General features: G+C 34.1%; 3 protein-coding genes across 3 annotated transcripts; all 3 read left to right on the forward strand.

Annotated features, from left to right (window-relative positions):
* Positions 1–3,545: 3,545 nt before the first annotated feature.
* Positions 3,546–4,217, forward strand: LOC114304521 (uncharacterized). The gene has a single exon (XM_028249688.1). The coding sequence runs from the start codon at positions 3,546–3,548 to the stop codon at positions 4,215–4,217; it is 672 nt and encodes a 223-aa protein (XP_028105489.1).
* A 93-nt stretch (positions 4,218–4,310) lies between these two features.
* On the forward strand, positions 4,311–9,055 carry LOC114304531 (uncharacterized). The gene is made up of 3 exons (XM_028249698.1): positions 4,311–6,478; positions 6,620–6,783; positions 8,709–9,055. The coding sequence occupies exons 1-3, from the start codon at positions 4,311–4,313 to the stop codon at positions 9,053–9,055; spliced, it is 2,679 nt and encodes an 892-aa protein (XP_028105499.1).
* On the forward strand, positions 9,052–9,534 carry LOC114304539 (uncharacterized). Its single transcript, XM_028249705.1, has one exon. It carries the CDS (start codon positions 9,052–9,054, stop codon positions 9,532–9,534), a length of 483 nt encoding a protein of 160 aa, XP_028105506.1.
* Positions 9,535–17,721: the final 8,187 nt, after the last annotated feature.

Raw genomic sequence — 17,721 nt, forward strand, 5'->3', positions numbered from 1 at the left:
TAGTTTTTTTTAGATTGGAGAATTATTTTACTATTTGTCTTATATTTGTCTATTGAGAAAATGTAACGCCCCACTTTTATTTCACAGATAACATTACCAAAACCATTAGTATAATACAATTTTAGAGATAACGAATGAAGGTTTTATACATTTATAAGAAGAAATAAAATAAAGTTCTCTCATTCGAATACACAATGAATGCAAAAAGAGGTATAAGTAAATAAGTTGCCTGTAGACCTACATCATTACATACAAACGGAAGGGTTCAACCCTTTTACAACAATAGCATTCCGAAAACAAATAAAATGCCCCGTGGCCACCAGATAAAAAAGATCCTCGATCTTGAACTACTTCTCAACATTCACCAGAAAAGGATTAGCTACTAGGGATGAGCATAAAGTCCAGGAGGGATCCCAACATGATCCTAAACAATAACAACTTACAGATAGCTATGATCATGAATACTCCAACTCATACTATTTAAATAATGTGATGGTTTGTACCAAAGTATATATTTACATAAGTACTTTTCCCAAAATCATCTATTTCGTTCAACAATACAGACCGTTCACATTTCCTTCTCGTTTTTCCATAATATATATATATATATATATATGTATATCATGTAACAGTCGTTTGTTTTCAAAATATATATACTCACAAAATCCGATTTCCTTATATTACTTACAAACTCAATACATAACCTATGTCCGTCTCCAACACATTTCCCCACATTTTCCGGCCTAAAGCCCAAGTTAAAGAGATACTTTCAACAATCAATTTGATATGCTCATAGTACACATAAACATCTAACACGAAGATGAGTACAACAGACACCCAATGACTACTTACTCAACATATAAGACAACCCGACCTTTCTGAACCATAACCATCATAACACATGATACACATAGATACACTAAGACAAATATGATAAACAAAACTCTGCTCTACCTGCCTTAAGCATGGTAAGCCAATGATACACATTTCATAACATAAGCCAATTTATCAATCACTACCTGGAAGGGAATGAGACCTCTACCAATTTACCAGACACCCGTTGGAAGGTAATGGCACCTCTGCCAATTTCTCCAGGCGCTAGTTAGAAGGTACTGGTATCTCTCATGCTAAGCACAGCCAATTCTCTAAGTGCTAGTTGGAAGATAAAGGTACCTCTCACTGTAAGCGCAGCCAATTCTCCAAGCGCTACTCAGAAGGTAATGGTACCTCTTATTCTCAGCGTGTGCACATTTCCAACTATCACAATATACAACAAGCATAGATAACTCGAGTGTATTACATACACAAAATCTATTCAACATCACAATGTCATCCTCCACCGATGACCAAGGACAAAACATCTAAGCATATGTAGTTAATGCCCGTAAAACCATGATCCAATTCTCACAAGACCTTAAGTCCAACAATAGTAACAATAATTTAAGTGCTCAAAATCCAACCTCAAGTTCATTTCTGAATTTACAAAACATCATGGTTTCTTTCTCTTTTCGAAAATCAATTCTCTAATTTTCCAAGTTCACATACTCCAATCTTTATCCAAAATCCATTCTCTTTATTTCACAAAACTAAATCGATGGATATCAAAGCCATAACCCTACGCAACTTAACATGATTAATCCAAAATAATCACTACAGGAACTCGCACTTTTGCTGACAAAAAATTTAGTCGGCAAAAGTCCATTTTTAGTCGACAAAATTTATCCGCTACTAATTTTTTTGGTTGCCACCTTGGTCGCCAATTGAGGGTCGCGAAAAGTAATTAGGGACTAAAAAGTTTCTTAGTCGGGAAAAAGCTCTATTTGCTGACTAAATTTTTGGTCGCTAAATATATAATTACTGCAACTAATCCATTTAGTAGCTAAAACATTTTAATCGCGAAAAGTCATATTTTCCCGACCAAACATGTTAAACTATTAAATTAATTCCAATGCCATGGTAAATTTTCCCTTTCAGCTATTAACACAATTTCACAATCCATGTTAACAAAACACAACATTATTCAACTTTATCTCTTTTTAATTCACTAAATCAAAATATTAAATTAGGTCTTTTTCTCTCTTTCAACATAAACATGTTAAACTACTCCCCAATTAACCCAAACAACAATCAATTTAACAATTTCAACTCTAAATATTCAAACCCAAGATCCCCTTTCATGATTTTCAAAGAAATCCATAATGAACATGATTTTGATGCAATAAATCTACCACATGTCTATCTATAAGGAAAGTATTGAAAAGGAATAAAGAAATCCTTATCTCTTGAAGCAACAAGGAGAAAGCCAAAAAAATTCACGGCAACAAAAACACGATCCGCTCAGATTAAAATTTTAATTTTAAAAAAAATATCAAAATACAAAACTTAAATATACTATAATAATAGCCAGTGCCTTTGCACGAACCTTTTTAAACTAGTATATAGAAGGAGGATTCTCTCCACAGACTGTTTGCATCCATGGGATCAATAGTCTTGTTTCAATAATTTAAATTGTTTATTTTGTTGAGCATTTCGAACATTTCATTCATAAAATAAATAATAAAATAAATTAAATCAATCTAATAACTGGAGGGCGTTGTTTGGGCCCGTAGGGCCCATCATGGGCTCCATTTTGATGATCCAAACTATTTATTTTTATCGGGCACTTTGTGTATTTCATCTACACAAAAAATTAGATCAATCCGATTAACTTGTTCAATTTATCGCGTTTTTAACAAAAAAAAGTTATGATTTATTTTTAAAAACACAAATTTTTTTGGTTAAAAACGCGATAAATTGAACAAATTACAGTTATCAAATTGACCTAATTTTTTATGGGGATGCACAAAGTGTCCAACAAAATGAATGGTTCAGATTATCCAAACAAGACCCGTAGTGGACCCTATGAGCCCAAATAATGCCCTCCAGTCTAAAATCTGGACTGGAGGGGATCCTCCTCCTTCCCCTATATATTAGTATTAAAAATAGGAAATGTTGGTTATGACTTTATAATCTATTGTGATTGTTATTTTGATTATGATCAAAAAGATTTTTGATTATATTTTAAGTGGTATTTGGTTATGATACGTTGTGGTGTTGGTTATGATTCAATTATAACCTACTGTGATTTTAATTTTGGTTAGGCGTGTTTGACTAATATTAGTTGAGTTATGATATAAAGTGAGTCACAACCAACACACAAAAAAAACAAGAATTTTATTTATAAATTTTATTTAACAATAAATTTTATTTTTACCGATGAAAAAATTCCAATTCTAGCAATCAATATAAATTAAATTCGGTAACATAGTTAATAACATAAAATCAACTATTGTGGAATTGAACTTAAATTTTCAATACTTCCTGCATTCACTTGTCCTTGGCCAATACGAAATCAATAATATTGTAATCTAGTTTTCAGTACTTCGTTGGCTTCACCTTGACCAATATGAAATCAAGAACATTGTAATTAGGCTGTGCACTGTTCATTAGGCTGTGCACGGTTCAGTTCGGGTCGGGTTTGATCCTTACTCATAACCTAACCGAACATGATAGATCACTGTCCCATTTTGATACAGGAAGATGGTAGGGATTGGGGACCAAAGCCTTTTAAATTTATCAATGCCTGGTTATCTCATCCATCCTTCATATCAGAGGTAAAGAAAAGGTGGGAGGAAGCTCAAGTTCAAGGGTGGGCAGGGTTTAGAGTGATAAGAAAACTAAACCTGCTTAGGAGCCACTTAAGGATGTGGAACAAGGTTGTGTTTGGTAATATTGATACTCAATTACAGAAGGCTGAGGAGGAGCTTCATGAATGGGACTTGAAGGCAGAGTCTAGATCTCTAGAGGAAGTGGAACTGATGAGAAGAAGAAAAGTAAGGAGCCAGGTGTGGCAGCTGGGTAGAAGCAAGGAGAGGCTATGGCACCAAAAGTCTAGGCAGATGTGGGCTCAGTCTGGTGATAAAAACACTAGGTACTTTCACATTATGGCTAGCAGAAGGCAGAGGAAGAATTTGCTTGACTCTGTTGTAGTGGAGGGAAGGAGAGTGGAGGATCCAGTTCAGGTCAAGCAGGAAGTGGTTAGGCATTTCAGTCAACTATTCTCTGAGGATTGGAAGCTAAGGCCAAAACTTCTTGGCCCTTTTGCTGTTATTAGCCCTGCGGATGTTGGTAGTTTGGAAGCTGCTTTCACAGAAGATGAGGTTTGGGAAGCTGTGTAGGATTGCGATGGGAACAAAGCCCCAGGCCCAGATGGTTTTAACCTTAATTTCATTAAAAGCTGCTGGTCAATCTTGAAAGGGGAGATCATTAGTATGGTGAATGAATTTCACCAAAATGGTAAGCTAGCGAGAGGGGTTAATAGCTCTTTCATAGTTCTTATTCCTAAGAAGGTTAATCCCATAGGCTTGGGGGATTATAGACCTATCAGTTTGGTGAGCTCAGTCTATAAAATTTTGGCAAAAGTGCTCTCAAGGAGGCTTAAGCGAGTGTTGCCAGCAGTGATCAACGAGGTTCAGTCCGCCTTCGTGTGTGGGAGGCAAATCCTAGATGGTGTGCTAATAGCTAATGAAGTTGTAGATGCTTGGAAAAGATCGAAGAAGAAAGGCATTATCCTAAAATTGGACTTTGAAAAAGCTTATGACTCACTCAATTGGGAGTTTCTGTGGTCGATGATGAATAATCTGGGTTTCGGAGAGAAATGGATAGTTTGGATGAGGAGTTGGATTGCTACAGCCAGGGTTTCAGTGTTGGTTAATGGCTCTCCTACAGAGGAATTCCAGCCTCAGAAGGGGCTAAGGCAGGGCGACCCCCTATCACCTTTTTTGTTTATAATTGCAGCGGAAGCTCTTAACCTCTTACTAGCAAGGGCGGTAGAGAAGGGCTTGTTTAGAGGAGCCTCTGTGGGAGGTAATGATTTGCGTATTTCTCACCTCCAGTTTGCAGATGATACTATAGTGTTTTGTGAAGGTGATCACGAGGAGGTGCTTAATATTAAGAGGGTGTTGAGGTGTTTTGAAGTGATGTCTGGATTAAAAATAAATTATCACAAAAGCGCTATATGCGGTGTGGGCTTCCAAGAAGATGAAATGTTGGGTTTAGCTCTAAGATTGAATTGCCAATTGAAGAACTTACCTTTCAACTTTTTAGGTTTGCCTCTAGGGGCTAACCCAAAGAGGAAGTGCACTTGGAACCCAATACTGGAAAAGGTGAGCAAGAGGTTGTCATCTTGGAAGAGTAAGCTGCTGTCTTTTGCTGGGCGTTTGACTTTAATTAAATCAGTCCTTTCCAATTTGCCTACTTACTTTCTTTCTATTTTCAAGATGCCTAAGGGGGTTGCTAAGGCATTGGCAAAAATTCAATCAAATTTCTTGTGGGGAAGAGCAAAGGATGGGAGGTGTGTACACTTGGTTAATTGGGGTGAGGTAACTAAGAATAAAAGTCAAGGGGGCTTGGGTGTGAGAGATTTGGGTGAGGTGAACGATTGTTTGTTGTTAAAATGGTGGTGGAGATTTGGGTCAGAGGATAAAACCTTGTGGAAATCAGTTGTTTGCTCAAGGTATGGGCGTTCAGGAGGGGATTGGGCACCAACTTTGTCCAACACAGATGGGGCGTCTACTGTATGGAAGGATATTGTGCAGCTCAATTTAAATAACCAGTCTTTGGGTGAGTTTTATTCCCAGAACTTCAAGCTATCAGTGGGAAACGGGAGAAGGATCCAGTTTTGGTCGGATGCTTGGCTCAATGGTAGAAGTCTGAATGAGGAGTATCCTAGACTGTTCAGTCTATCCACTGAGAAGGATGGAACATTACAGCAAATTAGTGCCAAGAAGAAACTTGGGGTATGGCAGCTCCAGTTCAGAAGGAGGTTGTTGGCATGGGAGGAAGAGGAGCTGCAGAGGCTGACTGCATTCCTGGACTCATCTCCTGATCTTAGAATTGAATCTGAAGACTCTTGCTCTTGGCTAGCATCAACATCTGGTAAGTTCTCAACATCATCGGTGTGGAGTTGGTGGGGTGCAACTAAAGGCCCTGAATTGAGAGTGCCAGCTGGGGTGTGGGTAAGCCTGGCACCTCTCAAGATGCAGTTCCTTTGCTGGCTTGCTTGGAGAGGCCGCATTAAGACTTCTCTCTTCCTTCAGAGGATTGGGGTTCTCCCTCCCAATGTAGAGACCCAGTGTGTTTTTTGTCAATCTGTTGTGGAGTCGTTGGAGCATGTGCTGCTGTTGTGCCCACAGGTTTGGAAGTGCTGGGCAGCCATGGCTAGTTGGTGGGATCAGCATTGGGTCATCCCGGGTTCTGTTGAGGGTTTGCTTCAATGCTGGTCATGGAGTAAAGCGAAGTCTTGGGTTCACAAAGCTTGGCAGGCTGTTCCAGCACTACTGATGTGGTCTGTATGGAAGTTAAGAAACGAGTGCAGATTTAAGGGGGTTAATCCAGATTTTGCAGGTCTAAGTGAGAGGTTGAAACTGCAGATCGCTCTGTGGGTGAAGTGGTCCTTCAGGGTCGACTACTCAATCCATGACCTTGTCTAAAACCTCCGTCAGATCAGGCAGTGCGTCAATTAGCAGGTAAATCTGTTAGCAGATTCTGTGTAATGGCTGTCCGCTGTCCACTAGTGCAGATTCTCAGGCCCAGAAATTGTTGCGCAGGAAGCTCCAGCATTGCAGAGTTGCTCTGTTTGGTTTATGCTTGTTAGGCCTTCAGCAGGTGTTGATGTTTGGATTGATGTTAGGATTGTTGCTGTGCTAATTCTCAGGCCCTCAGCTGCAATTTCGCCTTGCTGCTGTTTGTTTTGTTTGTTTGTCTCTTGTTCAGTTTTTCAGTTTTGGAGTTCGGGTGTTTGATTGGCTCCTCGCCAAACTTTGTAACCCCCGACCCCCCCCGGTTTTGTTGTTGTTTTGTTGATTGTATATTGCTTTATCATCTATATATTTTCATTTTGCTGATCAAAAAAATAAAAAAATAAAAAATAAAAAAATAAACCAATCTTGACTGTTCATATTTTTTAAATCGACTGCTCATGGCAAACGGGTTGGTGGGTGAGTCCGGGCAGTTTGACGGGTTGAAAAAATTACATTTTTAGATTTTTGGAAAAATAAAGTGATCAAAGAGCATGCAAATATTTTTTTTTTAATTTTTTAGAAAGTAGAGAGAGAGCATGCTTAAACAACAATAAAATAAAATAAAATTTCCAGAACACAAAACATATCATGCTAAAAAAAATAGTATTCTTAAAAAAATAATCAAATTCAAATAAAAGCTAAATAAAGAAATGAATAGACTTTAACCTGATATATATAAATTTATTTTTGCTAAAAAAAAAAAGAAAAAAAAAGGGCCAAGCATAAAAGCAAAAATATAAGAGTTTGATTTCAAAAAAATTAAAAAACAAAGAGTATTTTTTTTTTCAACGAAAGTAAATATTATTAATGTAAACAGAGTATGAGAGAAACATAACATAACATTTTTTTTGTTTTTCTAGTGACATAACAAAAGCTTATGTAACAGGAAATATTATTATTAAAAAACCAATAGCATTAGAACATGCTTACATAATAGAAACAAAGAGTATACACAAGAGTGGATCATAGACCTACTTGATGAAAGAAATTTTAAGAAAAAAATTAAAATAAAAATACAGAAGTCTAGGGTTTAAAGTGATAGAACCGATTGATAAGAGAATTGTAAAGAAAGAGTTAAAATCAAAATACATAATCCTTACCTTAGTGTTTTTGTTAGTCTGATTTGAAGAAAAATGCATTCACCCACCAAAAACAAGATTGTGAGGGTTTTTACCCTTCAAAACTCACGATCACAAAAACATGAAGAGATTGAGAGTAGAGAATGACGAATGAGAGGAGTTTAACACAGCTATAAAATAATAATTTGGGTTAGATTAAAAATCAGAAAAGGCACAGTGGGTGTTTGGGAAGTGGATTTTTTTGTAGGTTTTTTTAGTTGTAGGATATTATTGGAGAAAAAAAAAATTGTGTTTGGAAAGATAGTTGGGTTTTTTTGTGGTTGGATGTGATATTTGTGAGAGAAAAAGTGAAATGATTATGGGGTTTGATGTGATATTTTATTTGGATTGGTTTTTTTTGGTTTTGTAAAACATTTGTCTTGTAGTGAAAAAATAAAAAATAAAAAATCCAAAAACCAACTTGCCAAACACCGCCATAGTAGATGGATGTATCTTGGAAGTTGGAACTTGGAACTTGGAACTTGGAAGGAGTATAGCAGCCAAAACGTCTCTCTCTATTCTTGAGAATTGTGAGATGGGTTAGGTACGTAAGAGAATCCACATCAGCCTCAGCAAATTTTGAGTCAAATTATAACCCAAAATCTACTTTTATATTTTAGCTAGCTTCTTTTTTATATACACACTCCATCAAACTCTCTATTTTAAAATTTTATTTCATTAAAATATTATTTTTTATTCTTTTATCTTTTTCAATTTAAATATATATTTTTCCAACCGTCATATTTTAAAAACGGCTATATTCCAACGGTCATATTCCAATGGCTATATTCTAACGGTCATATTTCAACGGCTATATTTTAACAGTCATATTATTCTAACGGTCATATTCCAACGGTCATATTCTTTCAATATAAATAAAAAAAATTACGATCTAAATTTCATTCAGATCAGCCTAATTTTGCTATTTCATTTTGTATTTATTTTCTCCATATGGATCTTCATTCACTAGACGATATGATTCTTTATGACTCTGACTCTGACGATGAGTTGGAGACAATTGGGATAGCTGTTATGGAAGGGCAACGACTAGCAACCAATAGTTTATCAAGATCACGGCATAATTCTAATCAACGCCGCAAATTCATTTGGTGCAATTCTTTGCAAGGTCACCAAAGACTCTTTCTAGATTATTTTGCTGATCCACCAGTATATCTTTTCAATGTATTTTGGAGGAGGTTTCGAATGAAACGTTCTCTTTTTCTCCGTATTCAGTCTGCGGTAGAAGCTCATGAATCACATTTTGTCCAGAAAGAACTAGTGCTGGAGTGCTCAGTTTATCTTCCCTTCAGAAGATGACTGCAGCACTTAGAATGCTCGCTTATGGAGTAGCAGCTGATTTTATGGATGAATACTTGAGGATTGGAGAAAGTACCACAATGAAGAGTCTATTTTATTTTGTCAAAGCAGTGGTTGAAATTTATTCTGATAAGTATTTGAGGTCACCAAACAACAATGACATTGTTCGACTACTAGCAATTGGCAAAAGTCGTGGCTTTCCTGGAATGCTGGGAAGCATTGATTGTATGCACTGGACATGGACGAATTGCCCAGCTGCATGGAAAGGTATGTATACTGGTCACACCCATGAACCAACAATTATTTTGGAAGCAGTTACATCATATGATCTTTGGATATGGCATGCATTTTTTGGGCTACCTGGGTCTCATAATGATATCAATGTACTAGAAAGGTCTACTGTATTTACTGAGCTTGCTCAAGGGCGTGCTCCTCCAGTCAATCACACCATCAACGATAATGAGTATACAATGGGATAATATCTTGCTGATGGTATATACCCATCATGGGCAACGTTTGTGAAAACAATTCCATGTCCACAAGGAAATAAGAAAAAACATTTCGCTCTGGCCCAAGAGGCATGTAGGAAGGATGTGATTGTGGAGCGTGCATTTGGGGTGCTTCAAGCACGTTTTGCAATTGTGCGTGGACCTACACGATCTTGGAATCTTGAGTCAATTAAAGTTGTTATGAAGTCTTGTATAATATTGCACAATATGATTATTGAGGATGATCGAGATGACAATGAAGCACAAGACATTGATTTTGAACAAATCGATGAAACCCCTTTGGCACAAGTGTCACATGAGCATACAATCGAGCTTATGGAATTCATTCAACAAAATCACCGTATCAGAAATAGAGCAATTCATTCTCAACTCCAATCAGATCTTGTTGAGCACTTGTGGCAACTATATAGCCAGTCATAGGAATAAGGTTTCATGTTTTAATTATTTTGTGGCAAATAAATGTATTATGTTTTTAATTATTTGTTTTAGTAATGAAAATTGGATTATAATTGAATTGGAAAAGTTTAACTAAATCATTATAATCCTTAAATGCTCCTTGTGTTTAACCATATTTTTGGAATGCAAAATGATGGTAAAACAGGTATAAAATAAGACCCAAGACAGCACCAAAGCAACAACAGAACAGTAGCAACACATGAGCTAGGGTGGTCAATTGGGCGGTCGACCGATTATGCAAAATTTCAGCATTTTCTTCTTCTTATGGGACATCCGGGGGGACGACCCTAGCTTTGCTCCAGCTCAGTTTTGCTGCCCACAACAGTTCCTCGCTTCATCAGAAAATATAATAAAAAATTGATTACCCTGTGAACAGTTCCTCGCTTCATCAGAGGAGGAACTGTAGCTTTGTCAAAATGAATGAAGCCTATAACGACTCTGATGCATCAACATATTTATAGTTTGGCTCTCTACAATAGCGTCAAAGTCATTGTAGCGACTCTGATGCTGATGCTCTAATAGGTAGGGACCCTATACACAAATTGTGGGTATACACTGTTCAACTATCATAGGGTAATAATTGTATCTCCAAAACCAATGTGGCTGGCTATAAAAAAATCTAGAAGGCAAAGACAATGGGTCGGGTCGGTTTCGACGGGTTTGGTATGTCCATACCCATTTCCCGAACCGAAAATTGAAAAATCAGCACTTACAGAACCGCAGCCGACCAAACTGTGCGTAGAAACCGTCCCTTTTTTGGTCAAGTCAAACGGTCCGGGCGGGTTGGGCAGGTGGGTCGGATCTCTGCACACCTCTAATTGTATAGGTGAATACATATCAATACAAATAAAATTTTATATAATATATATATAGATAAATAAATTATGTTCTCAAGTTAATATACTAACTCGATATCTATCGAGTCGACGATTTGGAAATTAATGTACTCAAAAATTAAACCAACCTAATTCAAAAACGATCGATTCATCTCGTCGAATTACTGAATATTTTGTGCACCCTAATATGACGTTCTCTATGTTCTTATATTTTAGAAAATGTCAATTAATATTAACCCACTCTCACTATTTTACTAAAGTTGAAATTCATTACTTTTCTAATCAATATAAAATTGTATTGGAATTGGATCCCTTCTTGTCCATGATTTGAATTGAAGGTTGTTGTTGGAACCTCCGAGAGTCGCCACGACTCTCCTTTTTGATGAATTGAATCACTGATTTTATTGTACTTTTCACATATATCACAAGAAAATTGGATCGATCAGACTTCGTAACCTATTCAATTTATCATGATTGTTACCAAAATATTAGATGGTCTATTTTTAAAATCACACTTATTAGTTATTTTCTTAATGACAAATGCAATGAATTAAATAAGTTCTGATTATTAGAACGACCTATTTAATTTTTTAGATGACATACGTGAAGGACTTGACAAAACTAACGATTCAAATAATCAAACAAGACTCGTGATGGGTCCTATGAACTCAAATAACACCCCAAGTCCATGATTAAACTGGAGAGAAGCCAAGTCAAATTGTACAATACCAAAGATATATTTTTCTGGTCATGCTACTTTAGCTAAAAAATTAGACTCATTTTTCAAACTTAATGATGTGGCAATCTATTAGAATCTCTCTCTCTCTCTCTCTCTCTCTCTCTCTCTCTCTCTCTCTCTCTCTTATGTCTTTTCTAATTTTCAATCAATCTCTCATTTATACACTATTGAATCTAGAAAATAAGTCTAAAAAATGAGTTTCTACATAATTTTCCTATTTTTATTTAAATTATTTACAAAATTGGAAATATTATTCATAGTAAATAAATTTCCTCCCAGATGAATTTATTTGAGCAATGGTATATGATCGAAATCTAGATGTTATACATTTGATCCGTTAAAATATATTTTATTAGTCTATTAATTTGTATTATTTTATAATTTTGTGTGTTTTTATATATTTTAGATGTTTATACATAAATTATTATAAATAATATATTTTACATATATTATATTATATTATATTATAAAATAATTTAAATAAAAAAATAAAAAGAAAGGAGGGGAGAAAGAAAGGGAGGAGCAACGAAAGTCAAAGAGAAATGAAAGAAAAAGAAGAGTGTCGGCAGCCCAACCTCAACCACTCCCCCTCAGGCAACAGCTGAGGCCAAGCAGGCGAAGGTTTCGGCCAGGAGGAAAGGAGAGGAAAATAGAAACAAAGGGAAATTGGAAGAGTTTAGTTTGTACATATTGAAGTGTGGTAGTTATATGGATATGAGGAACTAATTTCTTTATCTTAAGGTAGAGATAAAACTCTGACCAAATAATTGGACTTTTATTGTATTTAATATTTTTGGTTCTCATTTGATTTGAATAAATTATTGTTGGCACCATAAAATATTATTATTATTAGTAGTAGTAGTATAATTATTGTTATTATTTTCAAGACACATGGCATCCTTTTATTCATTTGGAAGTTAAAAGAAGTTATGGAGATGATGGAGAACATGAAAAACAAAGTGGATGAGTGGAAGAGCACATGGCAAGACAATGATGAAGATGGGAGAAATGGGTAGTTACTAAGTAATTATTGCTGCATTTTTTCCTCTATAAATAGCCATCAATGGCTACATTGTAAAGGATCCAAAACTCAAATCAAAGATAATTGATTTCTATTTTTCTTGTCATTTATATTTCCTATATTTTATTTTATGTACTTCCTTTTCGAAGCATTTATTTTCAACATTTCTTTTTCAACACATTTTATGCACTTCATTTTCAAAGCATAGGGGTAGAAGTAAGTAATTATTACTTTGATTGTTCACTCAATCATCTTTCTCCGTCTCCCTCTTTCTTCTTTTAATTTTTCTTTTCTCTACACTTAGCAATTTTGAAGTCCTCTTTGTTGAGGCAAAAGAACCGTCAACGCAATCGCTTGATAATTGGCTTGAATTTAATCCGTAAGAATTTTTCAATCCTTATTGGCACGCTCGCATTTATGATAATTTCCTTCGTAGGAAAAATAAGCCAACAATTATATAATTTTTAAATCTTTTTTGCAATAAATATTTTATTCAAATCATGTTATATAATTATTTTTACTATTGTGTATAGTAAGATAGGTCATGCATCAACTGTAATTTAATATAATTTAGTGGTCACAATCTATACTAAGCGAAAATGATTTGTGATTTTCAAATTTTAATATACAAATCCTGTTGACGATGTATATGAGATCTAACCAAATTCTTCATTATTGTATCCCTTTCAAACGTACGTCATGCACCTCTCTCTCTCTCTCTGTGTTTGTGTTTGGTCGTTGTCCTCCGTGTTAGTGTTTCTGTGTGGATAATACATATAAGTGTATCGCATATCATGTATATATATATAAGAATTGCTTAATTGCTTGAGATTTGTCTCTCTCTCTCTCTTTTGACATTGCTCTTTCATTTTAAATAATTTATTAATGGTGGCTTATTTGTTGAGTAAATATTTTTTTTTGTAATTATGCAAACATTCTTGGTCAATTATGAAACAATTATTTTTTTTTTTTGTAATTACGCGAATATTTTGGTCAATCATAAAACAGGTTTTTTCGTAATTAAGCAAACATTTTTGGTCAATTATGAAACATAAATTTTTTATTTTTTAACAAATTAGAAATACACCTATAAAGTTTGTTTAAAATATGAATCGGTCCTATAATATTAGAAATTACAACGATCGTTTATTATAAATTTTCATTTAACACAATACTCATGGAAAAAAAAAATAATAATAAAAAAACTTACTCTCCTATGCGATAATAAATTATCAAAATTGTTTGTCGAAAAACATTTATCATATCATTAAAAACTGTTGATTAATTTAATGATTTATTTATTAACAAAATGATTAACTGAAAAATATTTTTCATATCATTAAAATTTGTTAATTTATTTATTAATAGAATTGGTCATTTGTTATACGAGTATAATTTATGTATTAATAAAATTAGTTATTTATATATATATATATATCTGTGTGTGTGTATTTTCTTTTACTTCTTTATTAGTCTAGTGAATTATCTTAGTAATAGTTTTTTTAGATGAAAGAATTATCTTAGTATTTATTTTATATTTATCTGTTGAGAAAAATTACACACCATAATTTTTTTTTTAATATAAATTTGGAAGAAAAGTTAATAATTCACACTAATGCACAGTGAGGTATGAACAAACAACCACAATAACTGCACCAGACAAACATTATCATAATTAAAGAAGAAAGCTACCAATGCACCAGACAAACATTATCATCATCAAAGAAGAAAGCTACCGATGCGAATACATGTGTTTGGTTTTTATTTTTTGCAATCCCGTTTGACAAAATTTCTTTCAATTGTACTTTTATTCGCTTTTTTATTTCAGTGAGGTTATGAGTACTCAGATGCGAGTCCAACCCTAATTGTGTTTTGCAGAGAAGTTTCAGAAGATAGTTCTTTCATTTTTGCCACTTCGCTGAATCAAGCTGCCTAGTCAGCTCGCTGGGGTCCAGGGGGCAGCGCCCCTTGGCGGGTCTGGGGTAGCGCTACGGCGGAGTTGAGGGGCAGCGCCCCCTGAAGCAAAATGCAAAAATGCATTTGAAGTTGCTTGTCTGCTCGAGCGAACATTTCCCCACTCGAGCGGAGAATCCTTGGTTCTAGAAGTTTGATCGCTTGCAAAAATACTGGCAGTTGCATTTTTCAGCTCGAGCGGAATTTCCTGCACTCGAGTGTCGGTTCGCTCGAGCGGCCATTTAGGCCGTCGAGTGGAGATCGCGGAACAGATTGTTATAAATATGTTTTTCAGTCAGATTTTAGGGTTATGCTTTCAGATCTTCTTCTTTGATATTAGAATTTATATCTGGGGCTATGTTGCTAGTTTTTCTTGATGTTTTGATTGAGTATTCAACTCATCTTTTGATAAGCATACATCAAGGAGTTTGTTTGTTCTATACAAAAGAGAGAGTTGTTCTTGGGTGGATTCTGGAGAATTCAAGCCTGAACCTTTGGTGGATTCTGGAGTGACTCATTGTCGTGATTCGACATCGGCGTTGTGAATTCAACGTTGGGTAAGACAATTCTGAGGTAAAGACGAGGCTGGAAAAAGCACATAGGGGTTGGTTCAATTTGGACGTGGATTCGCTAGGCAATTGAGAGTATACCTGTGTAATTCCTTTATGTCTTTTTAGTGGATTGCTTTGTGGCTTTTGCCCGTGCTTTTTTATCACAATTGGAGGCGCTCCAATTGTGATTTTTCCACGTAAAATCATTGTATTGATTTGTCTTTAATTGTTTGATTGGGATTGCTATTTACTGATTAAAATTGATAAATAATCACAAATCAATATTTAGGGGATTTCTAGATTTTAGAATCTGTATTTTAGTGTACTACAATTCCAATTGAATCATAGATGTGATCAGTTGACACATATGCAGATATTAGTGAAGCATAATTAATTATTGAGTTGAGGTATAATTTTCTCTGGCACCCTAACCATTCAATTTAGAGCAACATGGCATTTTTCATTAGGAAATTTGATGGCAATTGACAATATTAAATTTTTTTTAATAGTTTACCATTCAAATTCAAAAAATTTAAAGCACAAGAACCAAAGTGAAAATTGAGTAATACTTTAACGGGTGCAAATTATAATTTACCCCAAAACAACATAAGGACTTAAAACTTCAAAAATATTTTAGTGTTTAATTGAGGGGAGTTGGTATTATGTCTCATCATAAAAAAGTATATATGGTATGCATTTCGTAATACCATTTCAAATTCTTGTAACATAAATAAAAATAGGGTGAAATACTAACAAATCTCAAAATATGATCTTGTGAATTATTTAGTCTTTCATTTTTTCTTATGAATCCAAAGATCCCATTAAAGTAGAAATTACATAAAATGATAGTCATTTTCATGTTTGAATTTAATTTTTTAGGGATAAAAGTGAGTTTCACAAAATGTAAAATTACACAGTTGGACAATTTGCCCTATAGAAGTTTTGGATCTTCTCTTATTCTAGAACAAATCCCACATTATGAACAAAAACCTAACACTCTAATGTAACACACTAAAAAATTTCTTTGTGTACTTTTCCCGAACGTAACAACGTAACACTCAAAAAAAACTTTTTGATATACTTTTTCCAAACGTAACGCTCCAATGTAACACAAAAAAAAATTAAAAAAAAAACCTTAGTGTACTTTTCCCAAACGTAACACTCTAATTAGTATAATTCCAAATGTAACACTTCAATGTAACATACAAAAACACTAAAAAAACTCTTAGTTTACTTTTTTCAAACATAACACTCATAGTTTGAAATTATACATTTGCCCAAACTTATTAAGGAATATTTGTACTCTTTTTAGAATGGTTCGAAGAATCTCACATTTTTTTTTTTTTAGTATTACATTGGAGTATTACGTTTAGAAAAAGTATACTAAGAAACTTTTGTTTTGTGTTACATTAGCGTTACGTTTGAGAAAAGTATACTAAAGAGTTTTTTTGGTGTGTTACATTAAAGTGTTAAGCTAAGGAATTTTTTTGGGGTGTTATATTGATGTGTTACGTTTGAAAAAAATGCAGTAAGGAGTGTTTTTGTGTGTTACATTAGAATGTTACACTGAGGAGTTTTTGTGTGTCATATTAGAGTATTACACTAAGGAGTTTTTTTAGGATATTATATTAGAGTGTTACATTTGAAACAAGTATACTAAGAAGTTTTTTTGTGTGTTACATTAGAATGTTATACTAAGGAGTTTTTGTGTGTGTTACATTAGAGTGTTACACTAAGAAATTTTTTTGTAATGTTATATTAGAGTGTTACATTTGGAAAAAATACACTAACAAGTTTTTTTGTTTGTTACATTAGACTGTTACAATAAAGAATTTTTTGTGTGCTACATTAGAGCGTTACACTAAGGAATTTTTTTAGAGTGTTATATTGGAGTGTTACGTTTGAAAAAAGTATAGTAAGGAGTTTTTTTATGTGTTACATTAGGGTATTACACTAAATTTTTTGTTTTTTTTTTGTTACATTGGAGTATTATGTTTGAGTGTTACGTTGGAGTATTACAGTTTGAAATTACACATTTGGCCAAAACTTACCAAGTAGTTTTGTACTCCTTTTGAAATATTTGAAAAATCTCACATCCTTTTGAAATGTTTGAATAATCTGATATTTTAAGTCATTTTTGTATTCCTTTTGAAATGTTTTCCCAATAAAAAAAAATTATATAAAAATTCATTCCAAATTTGATTCATATATATTGTGTACCTACCTTTCTAGCACAAAAGAAAACAAGAGAAGGAATATTATAGAAATAAGGGTATAACCGTAAATCTAATTTTTAAATAATATATTAAATCTACCTTTCCAAAATCAATGGGACTAATTGGTCTATAAAAAAATCTTTAGGACTAAATGGATCACCAATCCTCAAGATAGGATTTTTTTATTTTTTTTTTTTATCAGCAAAAAAACTTTATTAATGGCCACAAAGTAAAACAAGGTGATACAAAGTGATACATCAATAAAGAGAGGAAATAGTGCTCAAGCATCATAACCAATGTGAAAATCCCAATAAGGTTGGCACTCACACACGGCCATAAACAAATGCTAGCACAAAACCTCGGTTGATAAGTCACCAATCGAAAC

Source organism: Camellia sinensis, chromosome 7 (genome assembly GCF_055761805.1).
Source record: "Camellia sinensis isolate YWXY chromosome 7, ASM5576180v1, whole genome shotgun sequence".
Lineage (NCBI taxonomy): Eukaryota > Viridiplantae > Streptophyta > Magnoliopsida > Ericales > Theaceae > Camellia > Camellia sinensis.

What these genes read in the sequence shown, in the direction of transcription:
- LOC114304521 (XM_028249688.1), top strand. Translation starts at nt 3,546, where the DNA reads ATGATAGATCACTGTCCCATTTTGATACAGGAAGATGGTAGGGATTGG.
- LOC114304531 (XM_028249698.1), top strand. Translation starts at nt 4,311, where the DNA reads ATGGTGAATGAATTTCACCAAAATGGTAAGCTAGCGAGAGGGGTTAAT. An exon ending in TTGAAACTGCAGATCGCTCT is followed by an intron (nt 6,479 to 6,619) that starts GTGGGTGAAGTG and finishes CCACTAGTGCAG; the next exon opens with ATTCTCAGGCCCAGAAATTG. An exon ending in TGCAATTTCGCCTTGCTGCT is followed by an intron (nt 6,784 to 8,708) that starts GTTTGTTTTGTT and finishes TTCATTCACTAG; the next exon opens with ACGATATGATTCTTTATGAC.
- LOC114304539 (XM_028249705.1), top strand. Translation starts at nt 9,052, where the DNA reads ATGACTGCAGCACTTAGAATGCTCGCTTATGGAGTAGCAGCTGATTTT.